The sequence below is a fragment of the Herpailurus yagouaroundi genome, unplaced genomic scaffold (assembly GCF_014898765.1).
Source record: "Herpailurus yagouaroundi ecotype Mexico unplaced genomic scaffold, PumYag 196, whole genome shotgun sequence".
NCBI classification, from domain to species: Eukaryota; Metazoa; Chordata; class Mammalia; order Carnivora; family Felidae; genus Herpailurus; species Herpailurus yagouaroundi.
In genome coordinates, this window is record NW_024412427.1 from 1,646,542 (window position 1) to 1,674,187 (window position 27,646).

Genomic DNA, 27,646 nt, shown 5'->3' on the forward strand with positions numbered 1-27,646 from the left:
CATTTTCCCTGCTTATTTGATTTTATTAAAAAAAAAAAAAAAAAAACCAACCAAAACTTTATTTAATATGAATAAAAATAAGTACAAATAACAGATTCTTTGTAAAGAGCAGCAACAGCTAAGGATCACCCTCCATCCCTTTGTCCCTGGAAACAGGTCCTTTTACCAGGTATATTTCGTCTCACCCTATCCTGGGGCAGGAATTCATCCCTCTGACAGGAGTAAGATCTCATCTCAGGAGTCAGGGCAGAAAGAGGGTGGGTGACCTTTCAGCATGGAGATAACTTTGGCCTTGACAATGAACGAGGTTCCCGAGGAATGACAAAGGTAGGGCAGAAATGGGGTGGATTCAGAGGACTGTCACATAGTGGGGTTCCTCTTCTCCCTGTTGTAACAATCTTCCTAGCCCTACCTAGGAAGACATTGGTTAAAATGCTGACCCCTGGCATGGCCTGCCCACTTTGAGTCCTCAGACTTCCAAGGAGAGGGGCCTGTGGTCCAATGCGCCAGCGCAAGTGCCTTAATCATGAATCGTGGCTCCAGCAAGAGGGAGTCCCTCCCCTTCCTCTTGCTTTCCCCAGAGGAAAGGGAGGCGGCCCACATCCTTGAAGTCCTCCGGCTGCTGACTGGGCTCAGGCGGCTGGCAGGGGTCAGCCCAGATGTCCACAATCTTGCGCAGGGTGGAACAGCGCTCCTCTAGCTCTGGCCCCTCACTCTGCATTAGCAGGTTTGCCAGCTCCCTGCTGAGGTCCTGAATCACGTCACTCCGTCCTTGCTTCCCAGGCTGGCCTACGTTTGGGACCACAACAGGGTCCCGGAGCTCCCCGTTGGGCCCAAGGAGGTGCTGGTACCTCTTCTGCCACCGGCGGCACACCATGGCTTCACCCACAGGCTTCTGGCTGGTGTGCAGCAGGGCCAAAATGTGCCGGCATGGCAGGTGGTACCACTGTTGAAAGGAACAGCTGCAGCTACAGCCATCCTTGCTCACCTGGTGAGAATCCTCTAGCAGCTGAATGTCCACAGAGGAGCCAGCCACGTCCACCAGGTGCGTGGAGTTCTGCACCACCTCCCACTCATTGTGGCACAGCTTATAGGCCAGTTCAGAGCCACTCCCGTGCAAGGTGGCTAGCATGCCCTCCTGGGAGGGCTGCACCTGGGGCTGCTGCCGCAACGGCACCCGCTGTGGCTCTGGCTTTGTCTTTTCCACAGGGAGCCTGGTGAGGCTCCCCCCCCAGACTCCAAATGCCTTCTTGGACTTGGGCGGCATGCTGGCTGGTTGGGCTCTTTTTAACTTGGGAGGAGCTGTGGGCAAGTTTTTCAAGCCTTTGGTATTAAAGAAGTCTATATAATCCACAAAGCGGAGGATGCAGTCCAGCAGAGACTGCTGTTCCCGAAAGAGGCTGGACACCTTGCTGGTGACAACGTCTAGGCTGTCCATGTACGTGTTACACGCGTGCAGGCCTTTCCTCACGTGCATGTACCACAGCAGCTCACAGGAGAACCAGTGGGCCTGCAGGAAGCTGAAGAGCTCCTCATCCAGTAGGGCTTGGGACATCTGACAGAGATTTTGCAGGCTGGCATCAGAAGTGACAAACACAGCCTCCCGCAGGGCTTCCTTCATGAGCCTTTTAAAGGATGGATTTGCTGAACTACGATGCAACTTCTTCTCCAAGAGCCGGGTGGTGTGGTAGATGGACAGGAGGATGCGGGCAGCAGGGAAGATCTCCTGCAGGATGGCTCGATGGGGGAAGGACGGGTCCACAAAGACCACCTTGACCTTGGGCCAGTCTGTGTTGAACTCTGTGAAGATACTCAGCATCTTGGCCACGGAGTTAGCTGTCTCAGCCTTGAGCACGGCAAAGTGTACCACTCGACCCTCTCGCTCCTTGTTCTCCACCAAGAAAGCATAGAGGATGTGGCCCTGGGTGTTCTCCACGCGGTGTAGCAGGAGATTCTCTGGGAAGCGGATAAACAGATCGGTCATCTTGCTGCTCTGGAAGCTGAGCCGGTCCAGGTCTTGGCTGTTGCCCACGCTGAGAGAGGCCATGGAACCCTCATCCACCTTAAGAAAGTTTTTCATCACTTTTGCTATCTTGGCCAGGTCAGAAGGAGTGATGCCCTCCTGCTCTGGCTTGGAGGGTGCTTGGACCTTGTCTAAGCAAAATGATGGTTCAACGGGGGACTTCTTGGCTAGGTCAAGGTCTTTCTTGGTTGCAGGCTGCTCAGGCTGGGGTTTCTGCAGGTACATGGTCTTTTGAGGTTTGCCAGTGGTGTCTCCTCTGGGTCCTGCAGTTTTGGAATCAACATGGACATGCTGGGTGTTGAGTTCACTAATAAATAGTCGATCCAGTTTCTCATTGTACCGCAGGAGCAAGTATGCTGGGCACATGTCTGCCTCTGATGTTCTCTTCCTGTTTGACTGGGTCCGAATACAGACAAATTTCACCTGCATGTATCTAGGGAAGGTAGACGTGACAGTGAGAAAGGTACTGCCCACCCCTTTCCCTTATAAGACAAGACCCTGGAGGGATTTACAGTGACTGATGGGTTTTCCAGAGACCGCGAGGCAGTGTAGGATGTAGGGAAGGAAGACTGACATTCATACTCCAATCCCAATTCGGTGTCTTTTGTCAGGACCCTGTCCAACTAACACTGCATCCATTCTCATGTATAGTTGTTTAAAGCCCCACTCCTTCCATTCACCCTCTGTGGCCCAGCTGAAGCTCCCAGGGATTCACTGTGAGACCAGATGGGAGAGAAAACAGACAAGAGGCAGCAGCAGCAGGCCAGCTGATTATGCACTGGTTAAAGTGTTGCCTCTGGGTCCCCTGGGTGGCTCAGTCAGTAAAGCATCTGACTCTTGATTTTGGCTCAGGTCATGATCTTGTAGGTTCGTGAGTTTGAGCACAGCGTTGGGCTCTGTATTGACAGTGAGGAGCCTGCTTGGGATTCTCTCTCTCTCTCCCTCTCTCTCTGCCCCTCCCCTGCTCTCACTCTCCCCCACCCCTCTCGCTCACTCTCTCAAAATAAATAAACTTAAAAAATATATATCCCCTTCATTCCTGCCTTTTGGGAACTATTACCTTTGCCTCCTACTCCTCCAGACAGCAAAGATACAAGTGGCCCTCTCTCAGAGGAAAGATCTCTATTCATCTTTCATCTCAGGAAAAATGTCCAAATCCTAGGAGAGTTTGAGAACCCCTGGGCTAGATGATCTTCAGGTCCCTACCAGCTTTGCCATTCTAGGCTGAGAGTGAGGATTCAAAGGAGAAGGAAATAAATCGAATCTCTGCTCTTTTCCTATCCCCATTCAACCCAAGCTTCAAGGCCAAATCAGCTCCCACCTTCTCCAGGAAGCCTTTGTGGATGTTTTCAACCCATAGTAACTGCTCCTTTCTCTGAATTCGTAGCATTTACGTAACATAAAAGGCTCAAAATCTTCTCTGGGGGGTAGTATACCTAGTGGTTACATAGTGGAGATGCTGGAGGCTGACTGCCTGGATATTAATCAGGGCTCTAGCACTCAGAAGCTCCTTGACGTTGGGCAAATCACTTTAAAATGAGACTGTTTTATTAAGAAAATCACACATAAAATGAGACTCTTTTATTAAGATTGTTATGAAGGTTAAATAAGCCACAGACACAATATTTAGCCCAGAGCCTGGCTACTGTTATTATAGTTCCTATGCCTTGTGACACTCTATTGGGTGTTTATAAAGTACCTTTACAATTGGATGGGACTAGGGGGTGCCTGGGTGGTTCGGTCGGTTAAGCGTCCAACTTTGGCTCAGGTCATGATCTCAAGATTCATGGGTTTGAGTCCCATGTCGGGCTCTGCACTGACAGCTCAGAGCCTGGAGCCTGCTTTGGATTCTTTGTCTCCCTCTCTCCCTGCCCCTCCCCCCTTGTGCGCGCTCTCTCTCGCTCTCTCTCTCTTTCAAAAATAAATAAACTAAAAAAAGAAGACAAAAAACAATTGGATGGGGCTGTCACGAAGCGGCAGGACTGAGTTACTTCTCAGTGTATTCCAAGCACCTAACAATGTTATTCCCTCAGCAGATGCTTACCAAAGATGTACTAGATGAATGACGCATAGATCATGGGTGGGACAGGTTACAACCCTGCCTCTTCAGGGAGTGTCCCGGCCCAAAGACCAGGAGAGAGGGGGAAAAACTCTCAGCCCCTGGCATGCAATGACACAGCCTGGACACCTCACTAACTCTTTTCCAAACACTCTAATCCGGCTGGTCCTGTCTGCCCACCCTGTGGGGTAAGCTTAGAAAAACAGGATACGCCAGGCCTGCAATAATAGGGCGGAGTGGGCTGAAAATGCCTGCACCTGTTGTGTGCACAGTGCTGGGGCTACAACACCATCCCCAGCTCAGGGCTGGGAAGGGGCTGGAGCAGTCCAATAGTATGGCAAGGCCAGTCAGTGGTGGCCGCAGTGTGGCTTCTGCCTACATTTCCAGTCTCCTTTTCCACCCCCTCACCATCTGATTTTTTTGTGCCCTAGAAAGACAAAGTGTCTACAGCTTCCCGCATTCGTTATGCTAGGTCTCACTTCTCTGCCTTTGCTCGTGTTTGTCTCTCTCTGGAACACCCTTCCCACCTGCCTTCACCTCAAAGCTTACTCACCCTTCAGGACTACGTGGAACGGTCATCTCTTCTAGAAAGCTTTCCCCAAGCCCGTAGATTGGGCCCTGCCCTTTTGCTGGCTCCACAGCTTAGCATGGCCCTAGTTCATCAAATTAGATGGACTTTGCATGCTCTTAGTGCATGTTAGGCTTGTCCAAAAAAAAAAAAAAAAAAAAAGAAAGAAAGAAAGATACTGGAGAACGTTAGCCATAAAGCTTTTTCAAACCTTTCCTGGTTCCATTAATGACTGACTATGCCTCCAGGGGAGGAAACCTTGGCCTTGTTCTTAATTCCTCCTTCTCTGTGTCTATATCCAATATGTTAACAAGTGTTTTACATTTTTTCCTACCAGTACTACATGTACTAAGGTATTCTATGCCAGGCTATATTAAGCCCCTAACATGCATCACTTTATCCTAGGAAAAGGGTTCTATTATCCTCGTTTTACAGATGGGGAAACAGGCTTTAAAATGTTCTCAAGGATGGGGATCTGGGATTTGAACTAAGCCTGCTTGGCTACAGTCTGTGTAGTTAACCCTTATGCTGCCTGTCCACTTTCAAAATATTTCTCCTTTTTCAGGATACTCGACGCTCAACACACTGTTCAGGTTCAATAACTTGCTTAAAGATCTGTAAACATAATGTCTTTGCTGGCATCGTATGTTTCAAACATAATGGGTACTAGGCTGAAGTCTGTTATTTTTTCCCCCACTTCGTTCAATCTTTTTTATTGAGATAGCACTTACATACAGTGAGATATACAAATCTTTTGTTAAGAATTCGTTGAGCACTGCGGTTATTTTCATCTGTACTTAGTTGTCTAAGTTAAAGCATTGACTCCCTTCAAGACAGGAACATGGTTTCACACCTTTCTGAATCCCCCTGACTGCTTACATCTAAGGGTGCTCAGCCAGGATCTGGAGGGAGGGAGTCAGCCAGCCTTGCTTCCCATCTACTTTGCAGGTGTCTGTATTCCCTACGGGACAGCGCCAGCAGTGTGCTCCCAGTGCCTGCTCCCGCGCGTGGAGCACACCCGGTGCTCTAAGCACGCGTACCGAATGAGAATTAAATGATTGACTATGGCACAGAAGGTTCTCCTTATAAAACATGAAAAGTATACTAGGAAGACCACTGAGAGGGTTCTGTCCAACAACTTGGCTTCTAGTCCCAGCACAACTACTTTTACTAACTATGGACAAGTCCTTTGTTTAATTTCAAACATTTACCAAGTCCCGCTATGTACCGAACACTATACTAATTGCTACACAGACTAATTAGCCAGTCTCTACTCTCTAACTCTAGAGAGCAGAGAGAGAATTACATAGGTAGCCAGTAAAGTCAAAATTAAGTGAATGGTTAAAGAGAGGTACAAGCAGTATATTTATAACTGACTGCACAGTGATTCACTCTATAGGGATTGGTACAGATTAACTAAGCCTTTTAATTTTACATAAGATTTGTGTCCTTGTGTGTAGATCGCACCTTGAGCAATACTAGGATCTTTATAGGTGCGGTAAAGCCATTTTAGAAAATAGAACTTGAGTTAGGAACAAGACTCAGAGTCAGAAGATCTGAGTTTAAATTCTAGCTCTACCACGTATTAGCTGTGTGAACTTGGACAAGTCATTTCACTTCCTCTGAGTCTTCAACTCCTAATCTGTAAATTAGAAATAACAAGAAGTTAGAAATAGCAAGAGTACTGACTGGTCTGTAAAAGTCGGTACCTGATCCAAAACCAATCAGAACCACTACAAAGTGAATTCATTCAAAAGGTTGTGACTGGATCTGTGGGTTGCCCTTAGCCCCCTTCTTCCTTCCCAACAGAAAGCCAACTTAGTTTGGGTTGCCATGACTCCCCCACAAAGCTAAGTACTTCAGGGCCAGTCTAAGCCAATTGAGCTCATCTCATTGGGAATGGGCATGGATACTGGCCCAATTCTGGAGAAAGAAACAGGATAGGAAATCTGCAGGAAACTGAGGAAGGCTTTTCCATTTGGATGTGACCCCTGCATCTGTACCAAACTGAGACCTGAGGGTGGCAGAGCAGTAAGAAACAAAAAGCCAGGGCCATGGAAACAATCACCTTCACAGACCCACCTCTACGCTTCTAAGAAATAAGCCATTTTGAGTCAGAGTTTTCAGTTAATTGCAGCCAAAACTATCCCTCAGAAACAACATACGATAGCAAATAGAGGGGGAAAAAGATTTGAGAGGAACTTTATCTTGAAACAGGAGCCTAAAATTATGAAGTTAATATTATATTTAACAAAACTTAGGTTATAATGGCAGCTATATACCAATTCTTAAAATACTCCAAGAATAACTTACAGTGTCAACTGTTTTGTTTTTGTTTTTTTTCCTGGTGCATTTCCCCTCAAACACTAAGATATTTCATTTCCTGTCTCACTTTTACAACACGGAAAGGTCAGTTTTACTGAAACATTCCTGGGCTTTATCAGGTTTCCCAAAGGCCTAATTTTATTCTTTGCTATGCAAATCCTTCGTTTGTCAAATTCCTATCACATCATCATCTTTGCTCATTTTTCTTCTCCTCCTGTTCACTGGTGTCAGGCTGAGGAGTTCTCATTACTTTCAGAGATTTCACGAAGTCTTGCTCTTGGGAGAGGTGTAATTCTTGTTTGCAGCTAGTTTCATTTCCATTGTATTATCCTGATGTTTACCACACTTATTGATTAGCCAGAAACTGACTGCCAAAGATATTAACGGGACTGGTAGGGATAAGCAGGAAATTATTAAGTAGGGACGAATTTTATAAGTGGCTGGTTTATTAGCAAGACTTTTGTAGGACATTGCTTTCCTACTCGGCCTTGTGACTATGGATACATAGAAAATGAAAAATCGGGTAACAAGGGCCTAGTTCACAGGGTGTAATGAGGATTAAATAAAACAATGCCTGTAAAGTTCTTAGCACAATCTCTGGAATGCGGCCCCCAAAAATGTTCCAAAAAAGGTAGCTATTAAACCGAACAGCAATGGAGAGAGACATGAGAATACTTCCTGGACTGTTTGAAGAATTATCAATCCCCCCCCCCCCCCCCAAGACATAACAAAAGCAAAAACACAACAGCCATATATAAAAATATGAGAGGGAAAACCGGGCATAAAAGCATAGAATCTCCCAGTGGAGTGGGACTTTTGGTGGTCTAGTGATAATTCCCGCAGCACATGTGATTCTCAAAGTACTGAGTCAAAGTACCGCTTTCTACCATGTACTGATTGCAACTGAGCACTGAGAAACTGAGCACTACGCTTCCGCTCCTACACGCGTTCGGTTATTTAATCTTTACCATATCCACTTCAGTTTAGAGGATTAAACCGTCACAGAAATTAAGTCTTGCCCAAACTCAAGCGTAAAGCCTGTCTTTCTGACTCCAGAGCTCTCTTTTAACTCCTTGATGGGGTTTAGGGCAGGCTGCCCCAGAATTTGCTACTTGGACGTGTGGATTATTTTGAGCTGAAAACAATCAAGGTCCAACAGACTCCAGATGAGCTCTTCACCTCTCCCTTAACTGCCTGGAATAATTTAGATAGAGACACTCTGCCCATACAGCTTTGACTTGGCCCACGTGGACTGTGTTCGAATTGGACCCGATTTTCAATTTTTAAAAAGTGGAGAAACTGACCTAAAGCCTGGATTTCTGACTTCCCTTGCCCCAAAGCCTGGCCACAGGGGATCTTCATTTTCACACGGCGGCCATTAGCTAATGGCAGTTGATTAGATAGGGCCTGCTCTCCATTTTGCCCAAGTCCCACTTCTGTGGTCCCTGCTGCAGAGACCTGGTGTCTGTGGTTATTTCATCATTCTTTCTCTTATGGTGAAATTACAAGTTAAACTTTCTTACCCGGGGCTGTTTCACCTGAACCCTGAAGACAACTGAGTTGTCAACCCTTTTCTTAGCCTCTCGGGCCTGTTTTCTCCGCTGCCAGATGGGAAAAAATAGCTTTTGTCTATAATTCTCAATTCAGCCCTGCGGGGTAAATAAAGCACGCACACAACGGAGAAGGATGCCTGGGGCATGGGGAACGTTTGGAAAACGGCTGTGAATCTCAGAAGCTCAGGGACCATTTACAAAACGAATGAATGAATGAACAAACTAATCCACAACTGACCGCGTTAATTGCCTGGTAAAGAGAACACTGATGAAGGGAATCACCGCGAAGGCGTTTTTTTTTTTTTTTTTTTTTTTTAATCCATTTGTGAAAACAGTGTACTTTGAACTAGGGACACCGCAGGTGCTCAAAAAATGGGACAAATTACAGTTATTCCGGGAAAGCTGTAATGGAGTGAATGAGTGGAGGGGAAGTGGGTGGTCAAAAAGCGATGCCTGTGAAGCTTTGGCTCTTTTCACCAGGCACAGGGCAGGTGCTGAGCGCCCTGTTGAATGCTAAGACACCAGGGCCCAACTGCACTCCCTCCACGTCCAGGCCTCCCACCAGGGGACAGTCCGGCCTCCTCCCCACCCCCCTGCCCCGCCCCGCCCTTACAGGATGTCCTCGCGGATTGACGTGCCGTGGTTGAGGTTGTGGAAGCGGACGGAGACGCAGTCCCTGAGAATGAAGGAGCACCTGTTCTCCTTTTTGTAGGCGCTGAAGCACTCCTTGAAGTCCTCGTAGGTTTTGAAGCAGCTGCCCAGCTCCATGGCCGCCCCGCAGCCCGCACCAGGGGCTGGTCCCAAGACCAACACCAGGGGTCAGAGGTCACACTAGGAGGGCCCGTAGGCTGGCGTGTGTCCGGGATGCCTTAAGGGTGGGCCCCGGCGGAATGGCCTGTTATGGAGCTCAGGAGGATCCCTAGGACTGAGAGGGCTACCAGGGGCCGGGGGCGTCTTTGCTATCTGACAGGGGGGAAATGACACTCAGCCCTTATTATCCAGTCCCGGGTTCCGCCCCCTCACGGCCACGCCCAATCACACACGGGATTCCCGGACTGGCACTCCTTTTCTCCAGTCGCTAGAGGAAAAATCGACGCCCTCCCATGAAGACTGACAGGAACATTGGCCAATCATAACTTGGACCCCGCTTTCTCAGGGCCCGCAGGGGGCTTCCGGTTGCTGGAACAAGCTGCCGGAAGAAGCTGCTCGTTCTATGCGGATCTCCGCGTGTCTGCCCAGCGCTGCGTCCTGGCCGGCAGCGAGTGAACCCCATGTCGTCCTCGCAGGCTCCAGAGGACCAGCAGGGCGGCGGCGATCCCCCCGGGGACCTCCGCAGCGTCCTGGTTACCAGCGTGCTCAACCTCGAGCCGCTAGACGAGGATCTGTTCAGGTAGCCGGCCGCATCTGGCCTGCACTCCCCCCCATTGGGACAGAGGCTTCTGATCTCGACTGCCGCCACCACGTTGCCCCCTCCTCATAGTCTCCCGGACGAGGATGGGCTCTGCGCGGGATGCAGGCTCTGCATCCTGCGGTTGGGAGAGAACTTATCCCTGAGAGATCTGGCTTCGCTGCCCTAGCTTCCTCCTCCGCACCAGGTCTGCGCAGCCCCATCCCTAGGAGGTCCTAGCAATCTGGGCAAATAAAGTGGTGGCCCGAGATAGCCTTCTCAGCAGCCTCCCTTGAGGAGTCATGTCCCTGGGGGAACCAGCCCCCAAAGGGCGGGGACTTGTCCAAGAGCACGCAGCTGATCAGGTTTAAAACTTAGAAGCAGCTGCTTGCGTATTCGTTGTCCTTTTCCTCTTACACACCTTATCCCCTCCACCACTAGGTGGAGTCTAGTAGCTCATTACTCATTCTGAGGCCTGAGCCAGTTTCCTTCCCAATGCTATTTAAATTCTCTCTGTAGCTAGGGATTTAATAATTTTGGTCTTCAAGGCTTTTCAGAAGCCATCTTCGGGTGTTAGATTCCCTTCCCGTTACTGAAGAATTACAAAAAACTTCCTGGAGAGCTACTTAGAATGCGTGATATTAAAAAAAGTCTAACCTTGGGCTGGGCTGGGCTGGGTGATGGGAAACTGGAATTTCACCTCTGGGGCCTCAGTTTCCTCCCCTGTGCATTGAAGGGCTTCGATTTGAAGTCTGAGGGCCCTTTGAGCTCTAAATCTAGTTCTTGGAAGAACTGGGCTGTCCCAAGTTGAGAGATGTAAGTGGCAGGTCTCAGTGCAGTTTGCCCCCAGCTCTTGGGGTTCATCTTCGCCCTCACACGACCTTGAGGGGGCTTCTGCCTTACCCTGGGAATCAGCAGTGGAAGAAACACTGGACTTGGGGGGAAAAGACGCAGATAGTGCACAGGAATGGTAATGTTTAAGTTGTGTGACCTTGCTCAAGTCACTTTCCCTCTCTGATCCCTGTTCTCTGTGTAAAATAAGGGCATTGGTTCCTTGTCCTTAACCGAAGCCCGGAAGGGTTGAGCAGTCTTGAAGACCCTGAAGTTGTACGCTGTGTGCAGAGTAAGGGAATTTGCTTGGGAGAAGGGTCCATGGCTCTCACTAGATTCTCAAAAGGATCCCAGACCCCAATAAGGCCGAGAGATCCTGCCCTATAGGCTCAGCGATGGTCGCAGGATTTGGTCTGGTCCCCAAGTATTTCCTGCTTTCCCCTCTCCCCACAGAGGAAGGCATTACTGGGTACCCACAACCCAGCGGCTGTTTGGGGGTCAGATCGTGGGCCAGGCCTTGGTGGCTGCAGCCAAGTCTGTGAGTGAAGACGTCCATGTGCATTCTTTGCATTGCTACTTTGTACGGACAGGTAAACTACCCCCCTCCTTATCCCCAAGCCAACCCTGATGGTCCATTAGCCACTTCTTCCTGGACTTGGGGGGCTGACCTAGGAGAAAGAGGGAAGGAGGGGGAGGGGGAGAGAGAGACTGTTAGTTGATTCCTCTCAGGGGAGCCTAGAGAGGAGCAAAGCAGGGGGCCAAGAAGAGTGTTGGACCTCACATCTGCTGAGATCCCGGAGTACCTGTTTTCTGGGGCAGAATGACTTTGTTGCTTAACTGCTCCCTGCAGGTCTTTTGTTCTTCGCTCTTTACACACCTTCTGGTGCCAAGTACTGTCCTGGATCCCCAGAGGGGTGCTGTCACCTCTGCTAGTTCAGCAGTAGGCAGCTTGGCTTGGAGAAGAGAGCACCAGCCTGCAAATCAGGAGACCTTGGGTCTGGTTTCAGCTTTGCCACTAACGTGCTCATCCATCTTGAGTGAGGTTACCACCGCCACCCTCACACCCCCACTCCCACCCCTCCTCTCTGCCAGGCTTGGTTCTTCCCACCTGAAAAATGGAGAAGGGGAGGGGCCTAGTATGAGATCCCTACAGCCGCTTACCGCTCTGGAACCAAAGGAAGGAGGGAGGGAGTAATCCTTTAAAACCCACGCTTTCTTTTGGGAAGCATAAACATCTCACCTTCCCTCCCTTTCCCTCACTCCTAAGGCAGATGCCTGAAATTTTGAGTCCCTGTCTTCTGCAGAGTCTCATCAGCTGTGACGAATTTATGGAACTTTATAATATATGATTTATGTTAAAACAGTAGTGAGGTTTTCCCCTTCATGTTACAGATATAGTTATAACTTTTTTAAAGTTTATTTATTTTTGAGAAAGAGAGTGCGCAAGTGGGGTAGGGGCAGAGAGAGGGGGGGGAGAGAGAGAATCCCAAGCAGGCTCCACGCGGTCAGTGCAGAGCCCCATATGGGGCTCGAACTCAAGAACTGTGAGATCATGACCTGAGTCAAAATCAAGAGTCGGACGCTTAACTGCCTGAGCCACCCAAGCACCCCTGCAGATATAGTTATAATAGTAAGTATCCCTTTTTGTCATACTACGTTCCCCTGCTGCCGCTCACTCCTTATCCTTGTGCTGCCTGTCCCTCCCTGACAGTCATTGCTGTAGAGTATTTGAATACTTACTGTGGGGTCAGCCCTGTTCTCACCTTCATGCTAGCTGGGAGCAGATGTGCTCTTACTTCTTCAGTGTAATCGTAAGCTCCAGAAGTGCTACGCTTACGCTTTCGATATTGTAACCCTTCTAGCCCAGTGCGACAGTTTTATTTTGTTTTGTGGCAGTGGGAGCATTACCTGATCCCTCTGAATGGGCCTCTTTCTCTTGTTTCTAAAGAATTTTTGGTCTTTGTGAGTAAGTAAAGTATCCAGTGCAGGGCCTGGACTGTTGCTGGTTCTTTTTTGATGAGGAACTTATGGGAATAACTAAAATTTGCATGATACAGTGCATAGCTATGTCCATTACCTTGTTTAGTCCTTAAAAGTAAACACGAGGGGTGGGCATTCCTGCCACCATTCCACCTGTAAGGAAACGGGGACCAGAAGAGGTTATGTAACCAGCTCCCACAGTGCTCAGGGAGGCAGAGCTGGGATTTAAATCCAAGCTCCACACTCTTTCCTCCTCCTTTGCTTTTCTCTTTCATTCTTGGGAGATCATTCCAAACCATGAGAGAGCTACCAGGTTCTGGGGAAAGGATCCTTTTCCTTGGAAAGTCTCCGTCCAGGGAAAGCATGCCCATGCTACTGTTTTAAAATAATCATCAATTATTTGTGTCCCTACCTGCTTCTTGAGAGGCTGCAAAACAGCTTAAAATAATTGGTAGTGGGGTGCCTGGGTGGCTCAGTCACTTAAGTGACCATCAGTGCACAGCCTGCTTGGGATTCTCTTTCTCTCCCTCTCTCTCTGCTCCTGCCCTGCTCTCTGTCTCTCTCTCTCTCTGTCTCTGTCTCTCTCAAATAAATAAATAAATAAATAAATATTTTAAAAGAAAAAAAATGGGGGCGCCTGGGTGGCTCAGTCGGTCAAGTGTCTGGCTTCGGCTCAGGTCATGATCTCACGGTCTGTGAGTTCGAGCCCCACTCGGGCTCTGTGCTGACAACTCGGAGCCTGGAGCCTGCTTCAGATTCTGTGTCTCCCACTCTCTGCCTCTCCCCCACTCGCACTCTGTCTCTCTCTCTCAAAAAAAATAAACATTAAAAAAATTAAAAAAAAAAGAAATAATTGGCAGCTATTACAGGACTATTGAAATAGAAGTCAAGGGACAGGAGGCTAGTAACAGGATTTGTAAGAAATGATTGTGTTACAAAAAACTAAGCTAAGGCATATTGTGGTTCGTTCTGAGCTTCCTGGCAGCAAGGAAAAATGGGAAGCTCTCTTACTAGTTTGTGATGTGACCTCTTACTGGTTCCAGTAATGATGGTTCCATATTTTTAACTTCTTTCTTTTTTTTTTTTTTTTTTTTTAAGTGAGCTTCATGCCCAGCACAGAGCTCAGTGGGGGGCTTGAACTCATGATCTTGAGATCAAGGACTGAGCTGAGATCAAGAGTCAGACACTTAAAACGACTGAGCCACCCAGGTGCCCCTCAATATTTTTAAATAAAAGATGCTGGGGTGGGGGTATTGTCCTTGGCTATTTATCATATCAATTCTTTGTCTGAAAAACCGGGAAAGGGGCACCTGGGTGGCTCTGTTAAGCGGCTGACTCAGGTCACGATCTCACGGCTTCAAGCCTCACATCGGGCTCTGTGCTTGACAACTCAGAACCTGGAGCCTGCCTCAGATTCTGTGTCGTCCCCCCCACCCCCTCCCTGCCCCTCCCCCGCTCGCTCGCTCTCTCAAAAGTAAACATTAAAAATATTTTTTAAAAACCCAGGAAAGAATGACAGTTTAATTTTTTGTTTGATTTGTTTGATTTATTTTTTTAAGGATGCTCTAGAGAGGTATAAGAATGTAGTGTAGGAGTCATCTGACTTGGTATAGGTTTAGAGCTTGGTGAATCTAGAGTCCTCACACATTAATCTGTAAAGGACCAGATAAAAAATATTTTAGGTTTTGGGGCCCCTGGCTGGCTCAGTCTGCAGAGCATAGAACTCTGGATCTCAGGGTCTTGAGTTCAACAACCCATGTTGGGCGTGGAGTCTACTTGAAAAAAACATTTTAGGTTTTGTGGGCAAAAGCAACAACAGACAATATGTAAACAAATGGGCTTGTCTGTATTCAAACAAATGTTAATGGCATCAGTTTCCTCATCTATTCAGTGGGGATACAACTTTGCATAGTTATTGTGAGACCCACTTGACAAGACCCGCCTTAATTACTAATGTCACCTGGCACCCCCCAGTCACTCCTGCAGCCAACAACCTGTTGACTCCCTTCCTTCAACACATTCCAGGGCCTACCTGCTCTGTTCCAGTAAAAATGTCCAAGAACTCATTGACACCGAAAGGTAAATCACTAGTAACTGAAAGTAGTACCTTTTAGCTGCAGCCTAAGGATAGGGTTAGGGCTTTTTTTTTTTCTTTTTTTAAGTTTGTTGGTAGGGAAAAGGGAAAGCAGGGTTCCTTTCCAGCACCTGAAATCAGACTGCACATGTAGCTGTTTCCAGGATCTGGACTCTTGGGAAGCCCTTCCTAAAGGCCTTTGACCTTGAGGAGCCCCCACCCTTCGGCAATGCCCGACGGCAGCCTGCTGAGCAGACCGGCCAGCTTCAGAGGGTGATGTCTACTGCTGTTGGTTGAATGAGCCTCTGGTGCCCCGTTGGCTCCCCATTTGGATGACGGTGGAGGAAGCGACACTTCCTGAGACCTGCTCCTTTCATCTGAAAATTGAAAATCATCCCCAGGACCTCTCACTGCCAAGGTGTCAGAGCTCTCCAACATCGGCCTGACTCAGGCACTGAAGAACTTCAGGGACACCAAGGAGATGCTCCTAAAAATCCTCCAGACTAGCTTGTTGAGGGCTAATAGGCCTCGGGGCAGGGCCAGTGGCTTCCGCCCTACACTGGGGATGCAGACATCCAGAAGAGAAGGGCCAAGGGACTGCTATTTCCATCTAAGATGAAGTGACTGGCCGACAGTAGGCTTCTGAGGGACGAATAGTCAAACAGACAATGGCCAGACCATCTATAAAAATAGGATTCTGATCCCCAGTTGGCAGCAAGCAGCACAGGAAGCCAACCTACTGTCTACACATCAGACCTGTAGGAAGTCAGACCACCATCTCTAGCAACCGGCACAGGAGGCCAGACCATAGCCTCTAGAATGATCAGCCCCAAACAGCCAAGACTTTATTAACAGAGATAATTTTTGTCCCCACTTCCAACTTAGGACCAATCAGAGAAAGCCAAATATGCCCTGTTTCTAGTTAGCTCCCTACGGACTTCCTGGGCCGACAGCTTCCGATCGTGGCTTATGGTGTATCTTTTTTCACTATAATGCTTTCCCACTTCTCTGCCTGCCTTTGAGTTTCTGCCACACACAAGTGATGGTGGCTGACTCCCTTGCTATACTAAACTCTGAATAAATAGCTTCAGCTTGTTCTTAGAAAACAAAAAAGGCAGCAGGCCAGAGTTACTGACCTCTGATCTAGAAGAATAGTATTGGACTCATGACAAGATCCCAGTCACAGATGAAGCAAGACAAAAGCGGAGATGATTTAGTTTCTTTAACAAACACCTATAGAGCACTTACTCTGTGCTGGATGTTCTAAACACTTTACAACTGTGCCTAATCTAATTATCGTTAAAATACTGAGAGGGATAAGCACTGATGATCCCTATGTAGAGAAGGGTAAAATGCTCAGAGAGGTTGAATGATTTTCTCAAGGCCACACAGTGAGTGGCAGGGCCAGGATTTGAATGCAGGGAATCTGGCCATGGCCCTCTGTTCTGTGCTGTTGAGAGAGGGGAGCTCCACTTGTCCCAGAGCATCTGGATGACAGGGTCTGGTATTGTCCCTGTATCCCCAGTACCTAGGCCGTAGCGGACCTCAGTCAGTTGCTGCAGAACAGAAAAGGAATAAAGAACGAGTAGCAGAGGTGCCTGTCCAGCCATTGTGATGATGACTTGTCCCGTGGGGCTTACTTGGGCTCACTGTATCCCTTGTGCCCACTGCAGGGGACCCAAAGGTGCCGGTACTGTATCAGGTGGAGCGGACGCGAACAGGGACGAGCTTCTCTGTGCGCTCCGTGAAGGCTGTGCAGCATGGCAAGCCCATCTTTATCTGCCAGGCCTCCTTCCAGCAGGCACAGCCCAGCCCCCTGCAGCACCAGTTCTCCATGCCCGCTGTGCCCCCACCGGAAGAGCTGCTTGACCATGAGGCCCTCATTGACCAGTATTTAAGGTGAGAGACCTGGAGGCTCCAGGGCAACTGCTGCTGTCACCTGTTAGTGGGTCGTAGAGTCCATTTTAAAACTCTAGGGGAAAAAAACCCATATATGTGTATGTATGTGTGTATACATATATATATATATATATATGTATATGTACAACGTGTGTATACATACATAGAGAGAGGGAGGGAGAGAGAAGGACCAGGAAAGAAGATATTGGAGCATATCACATAGGGAGGGTAAGAACCCTTTTGTGAAGCTTTAGTTTCAGTTGTGTGTGTTGTGGAGTGTGCGAGTAGGTGTGCATGGGCAAGTGTGTTGGGTCACGATATAAACAGAGCTTAGTGATTCAGCCAGTTCAGATACTGTTGCAGCTTTACTGGTTGCGCAAATACTGAAATACTTTTGTAATTACTTGGTGCGTCCCTTCCCGGTCTCTGAGTGATCCCTCTCCTCCTCTGGGGTCACTCGTGATCCAGCAGCCCAGGAGTTCATGCCGGGCAGGGGTGACGGTCCCTGCTGCCTTTGCCTTCGTGGGTGCTAAATATTTTGAGTATCGCCTGGTAAAATACATTTCTTACTTGGATCGTAGCTAATAAAGTTGGAAAAGTGCTGGGGCAGGGGAGAGAGCTCTGGGTCCCGACACAGGACAGACACAACGGATTCTGGATTCTGGCCGGGTCTGTGCCTTTGATAGCGCTCGCCTGCTGTGCGACTTTGCCTGACTCCCCAGCCTCTCAGAGCCCTGCTTCTTCATGTGGAAAATGGGAATGGTCATGTTTGTCCTGCCTACTTCACAGCTGTCTCATAAGGAGAGCTCCCGTGTCTTGTGCTGCACGCTGGGGACATAGCACGGTATTGATGGGATGGATGTGGGTTTTATCTTTTGGTAAAGGCCTGGGTTCAAATTTAGACTCTTTCTGCTAGCTCTGTGAGTTTGCGCAAGTTGCTTTCCCACGCTGAGCCGGTGCCCACAGTTAGGAAATGTGCTAATCATAATTCCTCCCTCATAAAGCTGCTGTGAGGATTAAGTGAGGTAAGAGACAATAAGGTACCCAGTGAATGCTCCATAAATTGTAGTCACACCACTACCGACAGAGAGGAATAGGCAGAGAGCCTGGTCTGCCGTCAGAGCTCAAACACGTTTGCTGAAATAAAAGGAGGACGTTGTTCTTAAGGGTCCGTAAATCTAGAGCTGTGCAGTCCAACAAGGAAGGCACTAGCCACATGTGGCTGGCGGCTTCTGTGGTGGAGAGTGCAGGTACAGAACATGCCATCGTCACAGGAGATCTGTGGGAGGGTGCCCTCGAGGGTGGGGTGAAAGTGGAAATACTGGTGAAGAGCACCAGGGCTGGTTGTTACTGTCACTAGAAATGGGCTCCTCCCCTGTGGGGACACAGTGTTCCCACTTGCTTAGGGTAACTCAGTCCAAGTTGTACAGCCTGTTTCTGAAAGTTGAGAATAGTGAAGTAGTTAAGAGCATGCGCCACACTGCCTGGGTCCGGACCCTGCCTCCTCCACTTGCTGAGCAAGCTACTTGGACTGTCGGGGGGCTTAATGCATTTATCGGATCGGGGTGATAATAGCATTGTCTCACGGGGTCGTTGTGAAAAGTGAGCGTACGCAAAATGCTTACAACAGTGCCTGTTATGGGGTACACCTTGGTACTCCGGTAGCTACTGTCATTATCTACATTTTGCAGATGGGAAGATAGGCCCGGAGAGGTTACTAACTTGCCAAGGTCACGTGGCTCATAAGTGGCAAAGAAAGGATTCACACACTCTCCTTTTCTGCCTGCCAGAGAGGAGGTGAGCTGTGGGGAAAAAGTCAGGAGTCCCTGTGGAGGACCGAGGGGGTTGGTCACAGAGGCAGCTCAGAGAGGCTCTCCCCTCCCCCTTTACTTTCAGGGACCCCAACCTCCAAGAGATGTACCGGGTGGGACTGAACCGAATTGCTGCCAAGGAGGTGCCCATTGAGATCAAGCTGGTAAACCCACCGATCCTGAGCCAGCTGCAGAGCAAGGAGCCCAAACAGATGTTCTGGGTGCGAGCCCGGGGCCATATTGGTAAGAGGACCCCAAGGAGTGGAAGAAAACACTCTCCAGGGGTCTCGGCCTGTACCTCATATGCCCTGTGTGGTGCTGGGCATGTTACTTCCCCTCTCTGGACCTGTTTCCTTGTCTGCATAGTGGGGAGTTGGCTTAGCTTCTCACCGGGACCCTCTCGGCCGCTTGTATGGGGAAAAAGGGGAGGGGACTATAATCATCCTGATGTCAGCCCTTTCTGGGGAAGGCAAGGTACCTTGCTGGTTCTTCTCCAGGACCTCTGCTAACCATACGGTGCCTCTGTGCAGGCTGGAAGAAGATACCCCTTAAAGGACCCAGTGAGGGAGACCTACGGAGTGAAGACTGGATTTCAGTCTTCACTCACCCCTGTCCTCTGCCCATCCCTGCTGCCTTTGTCACCTGCCACACACACACACACACACACACACACACACCCCGTAGGCCAGGTGCCCTGATACAGTGAGTAGTCTACACATCTGTGTGTGGCAGCCCCTCTCTGCCCCCCCCCCCCCCCCGCCTCCCTGCAGGTCCTGAGCTGTAAAGCCCAGGAGCCCAGGGCTGATGGGGCTGGAACGTGTTGCAGGGGAGGGCGACATGAAGATGCATTGCTGTGTGGCTGCCTACATCTCGGACTATGCCTTCCTGGGCACAGCACTGCTGCCCCACCAGTGGCAGTGTAACGTGCACTTCATGGTCTCTTTGGACCACTCCATGTGGTTCCACAACCCTTTCCGAGCTGACCACTGGATGCTCTATGAATGCGAGAGCCCCTGGGCTGGTGAGTATGGGGCCACCAGGACAAGGGTGCTGACGTTGGGGGGCAGGAAGCCTGCTTTCTGGGGTGATGCTGCCCTCCGCCCCCAGCCTGTGGGGCACTGCACATGTCACTTCCTCTCCTGCCTCCTCTAGGCTCTGGCATTCTTTTCTTCAAAAGGACAGGGTGAGGCTTGAAACGGGACACCTGCTCAGCTTACTATCTGTAACAGGCAGAAGGTACTAGAGACCCGGTTCTAGTCCAGAACCACTTCAGATTCTCTGTGTGATCCTGGGCAAGTCCCAGCGCCTCTATGAGCCTCAGTTTCCCCATCTGAACAAATAGGGTCCCACGAGCAGTGGTATCTGAACCTGGTGGCCCATCAGACTGCCACTTGGGGGAGCTTTTTCAAAATAGGTTCTCAGATTTTACCCTCAAGATTCTGACTCAGCACGTCTTGGATAAAATCCAGGAAACTATTTTTGAGAGGCTCCCTGAGCAATAGTGCTGATTAGCCAACCTGGTTGGGGTCAGGGCCTTCGGTCGTCTCTGAGGGCTCCACAACTTGGACACTGTTAGCGCGCAGAGAAGCCCAGACTCGTTCATCAGTGCCTGGTCTCAGAGCCCTGGGCTCCTTTCTAGGGAACTACTTTTCAAAGGAAGAAAAGCCTCGCTTTGTAAAACAGGGACAAAACTTAAGGGATTCTATATTCAGGGAAGGGGGTACTCTCCAGTACCAACAGTATCACAATACAGGATCAACAGCCTTGCAGTTGGGAAGCTTGGGTTCGGGTTTGGCCGGCTCCTTATGGCCGAGTTCCTGAGCCTCCTGGGACTTTGCTGTCTTCGTCTGGAAAATGGGTGAGGCCTGTTTCACTTGGCTACTATAAGAACTAAGGGAGCTCTACTCTGTGTAGGGGAGACCAGCAGCTCCCTTCAGAACCTTCCAACTCAGGCCCAGGGTTAGCAGGGGAATCTCTAAGCAGGGAAGGAGGGGTGGCCAGCCCTGATGGCCCCAGGCCCTCCCTCCACCCCCTTCTTCCTGCTAGTGGGGTGGGGGCAGTGTGGGAGTCTTTTTCATGAACCACCCTGGAGGACCGGTTTCATTTATTAGAAAGGGAAGTGACAGGTTTGCTACCACAAGTGGCCAGGGTGGGTGGCTCGACCCGGCCAAGCTACTGGCCAAGACTGTCCTCAGAACTCCTCCCCTGTGATCTTTTTGAGGAAGCCAGTGAATATGTGAAAGTGCTTTCAAACTGTCAAGCGGGGTTCCCACAGGAGTTACCCCCAGGGACCATCCATAATAGGCTCATAAAGGGGCACCTAGAGATTGGAAGAGGCCACAACACTCCGTGTGCCCTTGTATGGGGCTGTCAGACCAGTTGCACCCTTTTCAAGCAGCACATTATGCTGGGCTGTGAAGGAGCGAGAAGGTCATTCTCACCCTTCTCCTCACCCGCAGGTGGCTCCCGGGGGCTGGTCCAAGGGCGGCTGTGGCGTCGGGACGGCATCCTGGCTGTGTCCTGTGCTCAAGAGGGCGTGATCCGAGTGAAGTCCCGGGTCTCAGAGAGCAAGCTGTAGCCAGAGGTACCAGCTTGGCCTGGGGCTTCTCCCCCAATTCCTGAGGCAGGAATTACAGTCAAGGTCTGGGCCTTCTGTCCCCAAACCCAATAAAGAGACTAATACCACTGGAGCTGCTGGCCTTTAATTCCCCTGGGCCAGGCTGCAGCTCTGCTCCAGCCGTCAGCTCCAGGACTCCAGAGGCAGAGTCCCTGGCCCTCTGGCCAAGGAAGAGGTGACACTGACCTACCCTGGGGCATCGTCCCCAGACATTCATGAGCTGGAGAGGCTGCATCCGGCTTCCTCCCTGCACCATCCCAGGGCAAGCCCAGCCGAAGCTTGTCCTGAGCCCAGCTCGACAGAAAGAACGTATTTCCTTGGTTTGCTACAAATTCTTTGTAGGACTTACAGGGGTTCCCAGCACCCCCTACCACTTCCCAACTGCTGTGTCCTTACTGCCCATCCCCATCCCCCATCCTGGGGCGGTGCCTCTCCCCACAGCAGCAGTAAGTCTAGTCCAGTACCTCCTTGATGAGCAATTCTTTGAGACTGGGGGGTGGCGTGGGGGTCAGACCTGCTTCCTGCAGGGCCTGGAGGCGGGCCTCTGATTGGCGTTTGTCCAGGCCCAGGCGCCAGGAGAGCCGCACGTGGGCCTCCAGAAAGGGTGCCAGCAGAGGGTGGGGGTTCTTATCCCCCAGCAGTTGCAAGGCTCTCTCACAGCACGCCCGGGCCTCCCCAGGGTCCTCCAGCTCCTGGTGGCACACAGCCAGCCCAGCCAGGGTCAGCAGAGGGCGGTCTGGGCCCGAGGGGGTGCCTAGCTGGGTCTGCAGCTGCCAGGCATTGGCCCAGAGTGCCAGAGCCTCACGATAGAGGCCAGTGCAGGTGAGGCTCTGTGCCCGTCGCAGCTCAGGCAGCACGAAGAAGTCCTGCAGGTCCGGGGCATGGCGCAGCTCGGGCACTGCCTGCAGGTGGCTCAGAAACTGCTCGAAGGCCCGGCTGCGGCGGGCGATGGTCTCCGCGGTAAAATTCCGGCGCAGGCGCTTCCGGGGGAAGGAGATGGCAGCCATGGGGCCCCGGAACTGTCGCTGCAGGTTTCGGTGCAACCGCTCAAAGTCCGAGTAGCGGCGAGAGATCTGGGCTGGCTGGCGATCAGGTGGCCCTGGACCCATCACGGCGAGGGTGTAGAGCTGCGGGGAGGGTGGGGTCAGGGCAGGTGTGAATTGTCCATGTACCCCTCCCCTCCCCACACCCGCACTTCAAGCTCTGTTCCCCCACCTCTCCCCTTAGTCCCTGAGACTGGGCCCAGGAGGGTGGGAGCTGCTGGGGCAGCAGCTAGGGAGCCCAGTCCCATCTTACCTGAGGCTCGTCTGAAATGACCCAGGCCCAAGGCAGCACGGGGAGAGAAAGACAGAGATGAGCTTCAGTGCCTAGAGCTGCCACCCCTTTTGTCACTTCCAGGGAGCACTCCCTTCCCATAGGGTAGTTAGCTCTTCTGATAGCCTCTCTGGAAAACCAGCGGTGAGCTGAAACCCAGGCGACTTTCTTGGGCCTCTGAACCAACCTTCAGGACCAGCCTGGGGCTTTGCTCCACTCTGGACACAGAGCCCCCACCTCCTTAGCTAGGTTATTCCAAACGGGCGGAGAGGTCTTCAGACAGCCCTGGTAGCGGTCATTGTGAAAAGGACATTGGGCACTGCACGAACTCCTGTGCAGCTACTCTCCTGGAGGTGTGTATCCTCAGGCAAGGCAGTGCTCCCCCTTGGGTCCGCCCTCCTCTCCAGTGAACGAAGCACTGGCCTAGGTCATGTCTACTCAAGTGGAATGTGTATAAATACATGTTGGTCCTGAGATTTTAGGTGCTATGTGCTGGAGTAAATAACACTGAATCAGAGACAAGAGGTGACTCCCCCTAATTTGAATCCTGACTACAGATTAAGAGGCTCTCAGTCTGATTTTTAAAATGCACTTCTCCAACACTTCTCATCTCCACCTTGAGAAAAGTGCTAGAAAGCAAATCTCCGGGCAGAGCCTTCGGGCAATAGCATTCACACAGGGTTTAATGACACGGTGTCATTTTTCACGGATTTTATTGTATTAATTTTTATGGTTCTCTTTATGGCAAACTAGGCTTTCCCCGTACAGTAGAACTTTAAAATCTTTTGAACTTGTTTAAGACGAAAAATGTTAAGCAAGGAGTAGTACAAGTAGCATTTAGCCAGGACAAGAATTGTGAAGCTGGTACTGGAAGGACCAGTGTCTGAGAAACATGGGGCAGGATGACTGTGAAGCTGAGAACCTGAACACGGATTAATCTAGCATAATGCTGAGCCACCAGACTTAAAAAGGGGGATTAGTGAGCATCCGGTGTTGAAGGCACACCAACACCAAACCCAGACTTTTCTCGAATTTGCTCTGCGAAACTGCCAACATTACAGCCACCTCTGGTCAATTAGGCTTGCTTATTCTATACTTCTCTGGAAGATTCAGTGTACGGTAATATTGTAAAGGATTAAGAAGTTTAACCTTGGGGTGCCTGGGTGGCTCAGTTCGTTGAGCATCTGACTTTGGCTCAGGTCATGATCTCACAGTTCATGGGTTTGAGCCCCATGTCAGGCTCTGTGCTGGCAGCTCAGAGCCTGGAGCCTGCCTCAGATTCTGTGTCTCCTCTATCTGCCCCCCAACCCCCGCCCCACTTGTGCTGTCTCTCGCTCTAAAAAATAAATGAACATTACAAAAAAAAAAAAAAAAAAAAAAGTTTAACCTTAAAGAAATTTATTCTTCAATTCTGCTTTCCCAAAACATATCGACTGCAAATCTTTTTTTTTTATTTTTAATTTCTCTTCTTTTTTAAAGGAACAATTGTTAACATTCCCAGAAAACAATTTCCTGCAGAATACACTTCAAGAAGCATTGGTCTAAAATGACCCCTTATATTTATCTAGCTTTTACTTTTAGTTTTTTGGCAAAAAGAAAACATTTTAGATCCATTTTCTCATCTGACTCATCAAACACGTCCCCCCAAGTCTCACAGCTGGGCAAATGGCCCCGCTGGGATTGAAACCCAGGCCAACCCAATTCCACAGCCTGTGCTCTTAACCCCCAGAAGTGAAGTCAGGATGTAGGGTCCCCACTGGACAGAGAAGGGGATTTGTCTCCCCAAACACGGGTCAGGACCTCTCTGGCCATCCTGCTCTGTCTTATCATTCTCTTCCCAGAGTCCCACCCCCACCATGCTGCCCAGCTGCTCCTCGGGGTCCCTCTCTTGTGCATGACGCCTGGCTGGGACTTTCGCCACTTAAGACTAGCTCATCAGAGGCATCCCTGCTCAAATTGGAGCAGGCACCCCATGGGCGTGGCCCCTGTTTACTAACAGCAGCGGAGAGGAATGGAGAGAGGCCCAGATGTGGGACAGTGCCACAGGCCCCTTTCCTGCTGAGTCAGAAATGGAGGAGGGTGGCGAAGATGAGGGATGTCTGAGGCAGGGAGCTGCCACTGCCCAGACTGGCCAGGTCGGGCTGGGGCTCAGGACCTGGTGACCTCATTCTCCATGTCAGTTTCTTCTTTCCACAGCAAGGAAAACAGACTCCAAGGCCTTCCCCCACACTGCTTTTCATGCTAACCCCACCTACCCCCTAAATCCAGCCCTCAGAACAACATCATGGGGTACAGTGTGGGTGCCTGGGAACTGGGTTGTAAGGATGCCACAACAGGCCCTACCTGGATGCCAGACATTTTCAAGCCAAGGTTAAGTCATAATAATAGAGGTGCCATTTTATCAAGCACTTCATAATGCCAGGCACAATGCTAAGGGCTTTCTTTCTGTGCACTGTCTCATTTAACTTCTGCAACTGCTCAGATGAGAAAATAGCATTATCAAGGTTACACAACGCACCGAAGGTCAAACAGCTGGTAATAAGTGGGATCTGAATCAAGATCTGGATCCAAAACCCTTTTTTTTTTTTTTTTTAACCACTAACCAATGCAACTTGGGTTTCAGGTCTGACCCAGATAATATTTTTTCCTATATATCTTGTATTTTGCTACAGTCTGCAAAACCTAGGGTTGGGGGGCACACACACCAGTTCTCTTTAGTCTCAAAACCAGGATGGGGGCAGGTCCATAATCCCTCAGAGAAGCTAAATCATTTGCCTGAGGACTTGCTCAAGTTATATCTCCCTTCTGGCCTCAGTTTCCCCATCCCTAAAAAATGAAGTGATCCTTTAGAACTACACAGCCAGACTGCCCCCCTCAGGAAGTTGGAGTCTCCCCTACTTAGCCAGAGTTCTAAACTCACAGCCCAGGGGTTCCTGGACCCTCACTCACCACGTACTTGGAGGGCGGGTCCTTGACCACGTTGGCGCTGGTCACCTCGAAGAGCAAACGCTGGGGAACCAGGGTGTTCCGGGACTTCTTCCAGAAATCCTGCAACTGCCTTGTGAGGGGCTGACTGCCCCGCTGCCCATCAGGTGGGGGGCTTCGTTCTGCATGAGCACATGACCAGTTACATCAATGGGCCTGGGGTTAAGGTCGACATAAACCACATGCAGTGACCTCACTCATCCTCCCAACAGGTGAGACAGGCTTTATCTCCATTTGACATAAATGTAAACCGAAAGCCAGGGAGAGGTCTGGGGCCAAACACCGCGCCTAGCAGAGCAGACGGCCGACACTAAATAAATATTTCCACCCCCCCAAACATCGCGAGCACATTGTTCGGATTTGTACATCCCGGATCCTGTACATTTAATGCCTGCAGCAACCTCGAGATGGGAGTGATTTCCCCCATTTGACACGAGGGAGAACTTGGCTCAGAGAGGTGTTGTGATTCTCTCAAGGTCACACAGCCAAGAGGTGGCTGGGGTGGAGGCCTAATGGAGCCCCAGGTCCCGCCTCTGTCCTCGGGAACTCGCCTGCATCTTCCCCCGACGCCCCGTCCCCGGCCGGCAGCGGGTCGGGGCCAATCTCTCCGTCGTCCTCGTCGTCCTCCTCCTCTTCGTCCTCGGCGCTGGTGAAGCTGAGGGTGCCGCTGAGGCGGGAGGACAGGCCCTCGGCGTCGTCGTCCTCTAGCTCCGAGCTCTCCGGGAACTGCTCGGCCTCCGGGCCGGACGCCGCCTCCCCCGGGCTGTCGCCGGCCAGGGCGTGCCGCAGCCGGTGCAGGAGCCGTGAGGCCATGGCACCCTGGGGGGAGCGCGCGACGCTCGGGCTGGGGCCGGGGAGTGAGGGAGACCGCCCCCCCCAACCGCGCGAGAAGGGGCGGGCCCAGTCAGGGGAGGGAGGGAGGGGCGCCGCGGAGGCCCCGCCCCTGCCCGTTGGGGGTCCTGCGAGCCCCGGGCGTCGCCTGGCGTCGTTTCCCTCCCACCCACGCAGCCTAGGGCCGAGCTCTGCCCGGGAGCGGCTGGGACCCTCCCCTTGTCTCTTTCGCCCCTTGGCGCGTCTCTCCCGCCGGCGCCCGCGGTGCACTCAGCGGCGCGCGGTCCCCCGGGGTCCGAGTGCAGTCCCGGCAGCTTACCGAGGCCGGCCGGGCTTCCCCGGGCTCAGGCCGCTCCGAGCGCCGCTCCGGCCGCTTCCTGCCGCCGCCCCGCCCCCGGCCCCGCCCGCTCCCCGGAGCCTCCCGGGAATCCCGGGCCTTTCGCTCCGGGAGGGACTTGGGAATCCTGGGTAGGCCTGGGCGAACCCGAGCCTCCTGCGGGATCCTACCCAATCTAAGGGGGCTCACGCCCTCAGTGAAACCTCCCGCTCGTCCCGAAGATCCCGTCAGTCCCGGTTGGCCCCAATCTGTCCCACAATCTCCACCCAGCACTCTTAACTTTCCAAAGTCATTATGCCACCGTTGGAAGCCCATCTCTGGTGAAAAATTTGAGGCCAGGAGAAGACACGTGATCCGAGTTGGAATCTGGCCTCGATGAGCCTAGGTTTTCTCCTATGTAAAACAGGAATAATTAAAACTAGTACTAATTTTTCAGCCTTTGAAAGGGCACTGACTGGTTCAGTGCCTGGCACAGAGCAGAGGCTGACTGATCAGTTACCTAGTGATTATTGTTTGCATAGTGTTCTCAGGTTCTTACAACTTCATAATTTCATTTGAGCCTCACACATAGGAAGTAGCAAACGGGGAAGTGAGATCCAGAAAGGCAGAGTTACTTGCCCAGAGTCACACAGCTTGCCAGAGATTTCTGAATGTGGGGCCTTGCAGCCTAGGTCTCCTGGGTTCCTAATTCTGGTTTTGTTTTGTTTTTTCCCCCCACAAGCGGGAGGCATGGTAATCTCAGCAGCTCTTCTAAAGGGCTGGCTGTGTTTCATCTTTTACCAGGAGGTCAGCAGGAGGAAGAATTTATTGTCACTTCTTGTCAAAAGCCCAAACTATCAGTCCCTAGCAGGGCAGATATTGTTGGTTATACAATTAAACAAATAAAATCTCTCTGACAATCGTTCCTACCCTTTTTGAATGGCACGAGAGAGGTGGAGGGAAATCGCTTTGAATGGAAAACATACTCCCTGCCCCCCTATGTGCAGAAAAGGCAGGGCTTTCATTTGAGGCTCCACTGTGTCCTACATCCTGTTCTAGGCACTTTATATGGG

General features: G+C 50.7%; 3 protein-coding genes across 5 annotated transcripts; 1 reads left to right on the plus strand and 2 right to left on the minus strand.

Moving 5' to 3' along the window:
- Positions 1-42: 42 nt before the first annotated feature.
- On the minus strand, positions 43-9,704 carry ZSWIM3 (zinc finger SWIM-type containing 3). Its single transcript, XM_040446905.1, has 2 exons — positions 9,142-9,704; positions 43-2,456 (listed from the first exon to the last, which is right to left on the minus strand). Exons 1-2 carry the CDS (start codon positions 9,294-9,296, stop codon positions 521-523), a joined length of 2,091 nt encoding a protein of 696 aa, XP_040302839.1. The 5' UTR covers positions 9,297-9,704; the 3' UTR covers positions 43-520.
- Positions 9,702-21,200, plus strand: ACOT8 (acyl-CoA thioesterase 8). The gene is made up of 6 exons (XM_040446912.1): positions 9,702-9,918; positions 11,200-11,336; positions 16,474-16,699; positions 18,596-18,753; positions 19,337-19,531; positions 20,970-21,200. Exons 1-6 carry the CDS (start codon positions 9,800-9,802, stop codon positions 21,086-21,088), a joined length of 954 nt encoding a protein of 317 aa, XP_040302846.1. The 5' UTR covers positions 9,702-9,799; the 3' UTR covers positions 21,089-21,200.
- SNX21 (sorting nexin family member 21) lies at positions 21,197-26,924 on the minus strand. Of its 3 annotated transcripts, XM_040446907.1 has the most exons (5): positions 26,577-26,924; positions 25,978-26,245; positions 25,391-25,548; positions 22,424-22,434; positions 22,119-22,254 (listed from the first exon to the last, which is right to left on the minus strand). In XM_040446907.1, exons 1-5 carry the CDS (start codon positions 26,907-26,909, stop codon positions 22,236-22,238), a joined length of 789 nt encoding a protein of 262 aa, XP_040302841.1. In that variant the 5' UTR covers positions 26,910-26,924; the 3' UTR covers positions 22,119-22,235. The 3 variants fall into 3 exon arrangements, with proteins under 3 accessions (XP_040302840.1, XP_040302841.1, XP_040302842.1); XM_040446906.1 differs by lacking the exon at positions 22,424-22,434 and having other exon boundaries at positions 21,197-22,254; XM_040446908.1 differs by lacking the exon at positions 22,424-22,434 and having other exon boundaries at positions 25,398-25,548.
- Between the last annotated feature and the right edge of the window lie 722 nt (positions 26,925-27,646).

Excerpts from the sequence above, each read along its gene's own strand:
- SNX21 (XM_040446906.1), bottom strand. The coding sequence starts at position 26,909 with ATGGGCTTCCAACGGTGGCATAATGACTTTGGAAAGTTAAGAGTGCTG. Across the intron at positions 25,549-25,977 it reads GGCGTCGGGGGAAGATGCAG|AACGAAGCCCCCCACCTGAT; the intron begins GCGAGTTCCCGA and ends GTGCTCATGCAG. Across the intron at positions 22,255-25,390 it reads ACCCGCCCTCCAAGTACGTG|CTCTACACCCTCGCCGTGAT; the intron begins GTGAGTGAGGGT and ends CCCTCCCCGCAG.
- ZSWIM3 (XM_040446905.1), bottom strand. The coding sequence starts at position 9,296 with ATGGAGCTGGGCAGCTGCTTCAAAACCTACGAGGACTTCAAGGAGTGC. Across the intron at positions 2,457-9,141 it reads TCAATCCGCGAGGACATCCT|ATACATGCAGGTGAAATTTG; the intron begins GTAAGGGCGGGG and ends TACCTTCCCTAG.
- ACOT8 (XM_040446912.1), top strand. The coding sequence starts at position 9,800 with ATGTCGTCCTCGCAGGCTCCAGAGGACCAGCAGGGCGGCGGCGATCCC. Across the intron at positions 11,337-16,473 it reads TTGCTACTTTGTACGGACAG|GGGACCCAAAGGTGCCGGTA; the intron begins GTAAACTACCCC and ends TGCCCACTGCAG. Across the intron at positions 19,532-20,969 it reads ATGCGAGAGCCCCTGGGCTG|GTGGCTCCCGGGGGCTGGTC; the intron begins GTGAGTATGGGG and ends CCTCACCCGCAG.